The 6532-nt window shown below is 37.2% G+C and overlaps 1 protein-coding gene across 2 annotated transcripts; it reads right to left on the minus strand.

Moving 5' to 3' along the window:
- Window positions 1-2170: 2170 nt before the first annotated feature.
- Window positions 2171-6526, minus strand: LOC115452120 (myosin-2 essential light chain). Of its 2 annotated transcripts, XM_030180578.1 has the most exons (5): window positions 6318-6526; window positions 6211-6238; window positions 5571-5752; window positions 4179-4325; window positions 2171-2768 (listed from the first exon to the last, which is right to left on the minus strand). In XM_030180578.1, the coding sequence occupies exons 1-5, from the start codon at window positions 6318-6320 to the stop codon at window positions 2685-2687; spliced, it is 444 nt and encodes a 147-aa protein (XP_030036438.1). In that variant the 5' UTR covers window positions 6321-6526; the 3' UTR covers window positions 2171-2684. The 2 variants fall into 2 exon arrangements, with proteins under 2 accessions (XP_030036438.1, XP_030036437.1); XM_030180577.2 differs by lacking the exons at window positions 6211-6238; window positions 6318-6526 and adding an exon at window positions 5827-6158.
- Between the last annotated feature and the right edge of the window lie 6 nt (window positions 6527-6532).

Below are 6532 nucleotides of genomic sequence, written 5' to 3' on the forward strand. Positions count from 1 at the left end.
CACGCAGCATAAACTATAAAATACTACTTAATCATATTTTCGTGATTTTTTGCGTTACATGATCTTAACCCTTATCCGATCTTAGCCGAATGCACCTGATCTCGAAACAAGGAACAATTTCATCATACATTGTTTTGTTCTTATATCTCAAAGGAATTCATCAGTGTTTCCTTTTGTATTAAGTTCAGATTTATAACTAACAAAACAGCACAATGAAAGCTTTTTAATAAAAAAAAAACCGAATCCAAAATCCACTACAATCCTTACCAGTTAAGTAATGAACAAATATAGGTATAAATACAATATCCAATTTAAATTATATCAAAGTCGTGAGCGTAGCAGTATGCGCGCTGCGTACTTATCTTGTAGATAGGTACTTGCGCATTACACACGCAGAATGCATCATAACGAGCCATTAATTAATTACAGGCTAGAGAACCACAAACACCTACTTAATATGAGCGACCATGCCACCTACATACAATGACAACAGTTAGTATGCCATCTATGCGACATGAATTGCAAATTTATGGAGATGTTGTGTAAGTACCTAAATACCTAGCTAATAGAAATATGAGGTGGTATTTGCCAAAATGTAGTAGCTACTCTTAAACTAAGAATATAGGATGCCGAGTATGTTTTTACTATATCACTGTAGTTTATTTATTTATTTGGACAGCCAACATAACATACACAATACATAGTTATTTGTTACATTTCAGTAAGTAATTGCTGCAGTCCTGTTTAAATTACAGGCTAGAAAACCACAAACACCTACGTAACTGTTGCTTAATCTTGATGCGTCAAGAGTAATATTCAAAGATCATCTTCTATACTTATAATAAATCTGTAGAGAGGTCAATTCTGTACATGAAATATATTTCCAAAATAACTATCAGGGGGTGATTATACTGATGCCAAAAATGCAATTAGTAAAATTTTTGTGTCTGTCTGTCTGTATAACCGTTATAGAAACAAAAACTACTCGACGGATTTTAACGAAACTTGGTACAATTATTTGTCATACTCCTGTGCTGGTTATAGTATACTTTTCATCACGCTACAATTAATAGGAGCAGAGCAGTGAAGGGACATGTTGGGAAAACGGGAGAAGTTACTCCATTTTTTAAGCTTCCGTCGCGTGTGCAACCTTAATGGTTAAAGCTACACAGAAATCATGTATGACGGAAATGTTCTTCTTAAAATTATGTAAAAAATATCCCACGACAGCATATGTCTATCTTTTATGGTTGACTCACAATAACACGTGTAACTCCCGATAGCTTAGCAGTTCGAAGCTTTCTCATTGTATTTGTCTACTCTTACGTTTATAACACTCTCAGTCATCCCTAATTAAAAAAGTTAACATTATTAAATATTCCATAAAAAGAATCATAGAAATCGGTATAGAAACACCAAAGTTATACATGAAATACGCTAATAATAAGCCATCATGCGTGAATACTGAATCATGTTATAAGGATTATTTTTGTATATATATAAGGTCGCGAACGCACAGGCAGGCGGCTTGCTTGGCACCTAGAGGCTAGCGAATCACCTAGCGAGTAGCTTCGTAAAACGAACATTCTCGAACGTTCGCGACCGGCTCCATTATTGAAGTCCGAAATCCATGCGGGGGAAGCTGCGGGCGGAAGCTAGTACAAAATATAAGATCTCACGTAGTTTAGACGTTATAATAGAGCCTTGATTTCTCATTTCATAGCCGTGAGCAGACTAACAGTCCGCTTTGTTGTGGACATAAAACAGCTTGAGCCTGTACTTAATTGAATTCAAACACAGAATTTAAAATCTATGAATTCAAGTCATTATTGGGTTCGTAGAGAAAAAATACAATATATTACTGGCCTCCCGGGGCTTTAAGGGCTACCGCTAGAAGCAAATAATTTTTGTATACCAAAATGACTTTAATTGGGGAAGTAGATCACCTATAAATGAATAATTCAATAAATGAAATCGTCAAGGTCGCAATGGGCCGAGTGGTCCAGCTGATACAATAACCATCCACTGATATCAACTGACAACCTACCCTAGAAAATTTATTTCAGCGAACTTGCCGCTAACGACCCTTTCCTTACCCATTTTTAGATCCAGGATTTAGAGAACAGCATTTGGCACAGGTGAGGATCAGCATTAACAGAAACTAAGTCAGTAACAGAATAAAGGCAAACATGTGACACACGTTTATTGTACGACAAACAATAGAGGGCGTTATACAATATACCCCTAGTTTATAATTATTATTTTGGATACATTAATACTATAACATTGGAATCATAATATTGCTATACTATATGGCTACCTTAAACCTACTGGCGACCCTCGCCGCAACTCCCTTCCTCGCGCCGTGCGCTAGGTACAGATTGGACATCTGTGGTGTGTAAGAGCTTGCTTTCTTATTCTTGTTATGGATTGTAATCGTGACATTACAAAAGGCCAGTTATGTAAACGCATTTACATTATTATCAGTGTTTATTGAATACGAACACTCGTCAGACAAAGTGGAAACGCGGGCGAGGCGAAGACGAGCGCCGGTGCGACGTCGCGTGCGCACGACTACATCACGTGAGACCACTCAGTAAGTACAATTTAACAATATAAGATGTGCTTCGATACAATACAGCGAATGGAATATTATTAGCGGGAGAGGGAGGCGAGGCAGCGCTTCAGCCTTGCATGATGAGGTGCACGAAGTTCTCGTAGTTGATGTTACCCTGCGAGTCCTCCTGCCCCTGCAGCAACTGTTCCACCTGCACACACACAAACACACATTATACTTACACATGCCGATGATAACACAACATTACACAACACAAATGTTCAAATAATATTTAGGTAGGTACTGCTATATTATAATTAATGTAATGCGAGCATGCATTAATAGTTGACACATTTATTGATTGATTAATAAATTAGGCGGTTTGCAAGCTACTACCGTTATTTGTTGTATTTCATATTTATATAATATGACAAGTATATCGTGTCTCCCCATAATATGCAAAATCTTGTCTACTTTTCGGACCTTGTCTGTTGCTACCACAAAATAGTTTGCAGGTATCATTGTGTTTTAGATTTCAGTCACTACTTACTAGGGTCGATTTAATAAGTGTTTTGTTTAAACTTAATAATATCTGACGGCGGATAAGCGGCGATAGCCTAGTTGGTTGTGGAACGGACTGCCGAGACGAATGTCCGCAGGTTCAAATCCCTAGGGCACACACCTCTGACTTTTCTAAAAATCATGTGTGTATTCTTTGTATTCTTTGTGAATTTATCGTTCGCTTAAACGGTGAAGGAAAACATCGTGAGGAAACCTGCACATCTGAGAAGTTCTTTATGGGAATATCGAAGGTGTGTGAAGTCTACCAATCCGCACTAGGCCAGCGTGGTGGACTAAGGCCTAATCCCTCTCAGTAGTAGAGGCCCGTGCTCAGCAGCGGGCAAGTATATAATACAGGGCTGATATTATTATTATTATTATTATTATTAATATCTGACGGCTAGCACGACACATTGTAATGCAATGATAATGATATGTAGTCCCTTGAAGTTATGGGTGTGATTAGTATTATTTATACACATGCGTGACGCTTGGCACCAGACAATTGACCACCGAGTCTCATTTAAATAATGAAATAATAACTTGATAATCCTATGGTGTCTAAAAATTCCAATACCCTGTACTGTAGCAAGAAGCCTCAAAAAGTTTAATCTTAAAAATTAACAACACTAAAAATGAAAATAAAATAAACATGTTGCCGAGCGTCACGTGTCGGCCGCCGGCGCTGCGGTGTCACTAGTAGTGTTGTCGCCAGGGCCAATTAGTTTAAAATCGGGGCAAAATTTAAAACAAATCGGGATTTACAGTTGTAGATCGGGATATAAAAAAATTTACTCCAAATCATGCTAAAGTTGGTTTTCATTTGAATTTCTTCTTTAGCATTGCGATCGCGGATACAGATCGCGGCACAGTCGCGTCTCTAAGCGACAGAACGAAACAAAACCATACACACAGCGCTAATGATGTGATTTTTTTATAATAATGATTTTTAAAAAAATTATTGATTTATCGGGACATTTAATATCCCAATCAGATGCAAATCGGGACAACTGGCAACAATAGTCACTAGTGTTTATTGTAAGACGCGACTAGTCCGTACCTCGTCGTCGCTGAGCTTCTCGCCAAGAGTGGAGAGCAGGTGACGCAGTTCCGCTGACGATATGAACCCATTACCGTCCTTGTCGAAGTGGCGGAGACCTTCAATAAAGTCGTTGGCGGTGTCTCCACTACGCGCCTTCGATATAGCCTGTGCACAGAGTAAGGATAATATGAAAGTGTTTAAAAAGGGCCAAATCATGCAACATTCATTATTGAAAAGAAAATAATTCTGTTTTTTTTTCTTAAAATCAGCATTTATTCAAAATTGTATCATTATATTTTTATTTTTTTTTATATATATATATATATATATATATATATATATGAAAGTGGATATATATATGAAAGTGGATGATAGCCTAGTTGAGAATAGAATGGTCTGCGGCGACAGATGTCTTCAGGTTCATAGCCCAAGGCGTCACACACTTCTGATTTTTCCAAGTTATATCTGTATTCTTTATAGATTATTGTTCACTTTAAGGCTTAAATTGTATAATATAATAGTGAAAGTTACATACCTCAGAATTCTCCAAAATTAATATCAAAGGTATATAAAGTCTCCCAAGACACACTAAGCAGGTGTGGTTGAACTATAATATTTTGTTTTTTGATATTTTTTTTTATTTGAACATTTATTTAATGCACTTTTGAATCAATGACATTCAACCCACATTTTTAAAATTTACTGGCCAGTACTTATTTAAAGGGAGCGAGTTGAGTAATGAGTAGTGTATTTACCAATTTTGAAGTTACTGACTAATTAAAATGGAACTTTGTATACATATTGTTTCCATACATTTGTTCTTGTATTTATCTAGCTTAGATAGTAATTTTATTAATCTCTAATTCTAAAATTAGTAACCAAAATATATCTATTATGTTAAATTTCTTTTGTTTTGGTATTCTTTGAAGTTAGTTTAATTTTTATTAAAAAGGCTTTTTGTTTTTTTCATCTTGTGTTAGTATAAAATAAGTTTGAATGTGGCACTGACTTAAAAAAATCTTTAGTGTGACTAAGCTTATTTGTGACTAATAACATACTGCTATTTCCTCATACACAATAGTATACACACCTGCTAGGTACTTTGTATTATAATATTATATAATATCTATGAAAAATATTTCTTCAGTTACCAATTGTTTGCAAATAGAACATACTGTATAATAATGTCATAACTTAATGTTTACCTGAATGTTAGGCATGGAAATAAAACTATTTTGTAATATATAAAACCGCAATAAAATCTGGAAAATAGTTTCATTTCAATAATCATGACTTATTTTGATGATATAATATTAAAATGTAGATATTATGTGTATTAAGCAAATCAATCTACAACTCTCACATCTGGAATGACATGGCATCAGGCATAGACATTACTGAGTTGCTTACTTGGTAGATGGGCAGGAACACTTCAAAGGATATCCTCTCATCGGGCTTCAAGTGCAAGGTGCACTTCTTGACATCTGACTCAGTAGGGTTCTGGCCGAGGGCGCGTAGCGCGTCGCCGATTTGCGCCACATGGATCTTGCCATCGCCGCGCGAGTCGAACAGCTGGAACGCCTCCTGGAACTCTGCAAGCACAGGGTACAGTGCAGACGCGGCTCCACGCCGGCCCGCACCGCGCCTAACCGCCTATTATACCTACCTTCCACCGAGGTGAGCTTCAGCTTTGTCGGCGGCTCGAACATGAACATTTTGCGAGAGACGACGATGCACTGTGGCTGGCGGCGCACTCGCCGATCTGCCACCTGGTTCGTTTAAAATAACAGCCATATACGGTAAGTAGGGCGTTCGCAAGTCGTGCCGACCGCTTTCGGTACGACGGTGAGTGACATGAGTCACGGCCGTGCCGCGCCCTCGCTGCGCGCCGCCGTCGCCTGGATCACTCCACCGTTTGGTTCCATTACAAGTGCGTAGTCAACGCTCGTTCTGCTTAAAACTAGTCTCTTGTAATAATGGGCCTCCACATTCCAACCTTCCGATAATGTTAATTATCACTAATTACAATTTAACGACAATGACAACTCACCCGCCAGTTGATCTTCTGAATATCCCGCCTGTAAAGAAAGTAAACAGTTAAATATAATAATAAACAATTAAGTTATGAATTTCTCTATCAAAATATTTTTTGTGTACCATGTCTATGTTCCAATTTCAAGAAAATATTTTGTATAAATAAAAAAAAAACAGTAAACTTGCACACAACGAATACTTGTTGATAAATGATGACACAAGACTGATGACGTTTGTAATCAAATTGTATAAAACGTTGATTCTATACCCACAAATTGCAATAACATCATCCTTAGAATAGCCTACCGCGACAGCTAATGCACTTTGACTGTAGTATA

Source organism: Manduca sexta, chromosome 24 (assembly GCF_014839805.1).
Source record: "Manduca sexta isolate Smith_Timp_Sample1 chromosome 24, JHU_Msex_v1.0, whole genome shotgun sequence".
Taxonomy (NCBI): domain Eukaryota; kingdom Metazoa; phylum Arthropoda; class Insecta; order Lepidoptera; family Sphingidae; genus Manduca; species Manduca sexta.

Bases quoted from the DNA above. Each gene is read 5' to 3' on its own strand.
- LOC115452120 (XM_030180577.2), bottom strand. From the start codon at position 5,875: ATGTTCATGTTCGAGCCGCCGACAAAGCTGAAGCTCACCTCGGTGGAA. The intron at 5,753-5,826 runs GTAGGTATAATA...CTGTGCTTGCAG, and splicing joins GAAGCTCACCTCGGTGGAAG to AGTTCCAGGAGGCGTTCCAG. The intron at 4,326-5,570 runs GTAAGCAACTCA...CTCTGTGCACAG, and splicing joins TGTTCCTGCCCATCTACCAA to GCTATATCGAAGGCGCGTAG.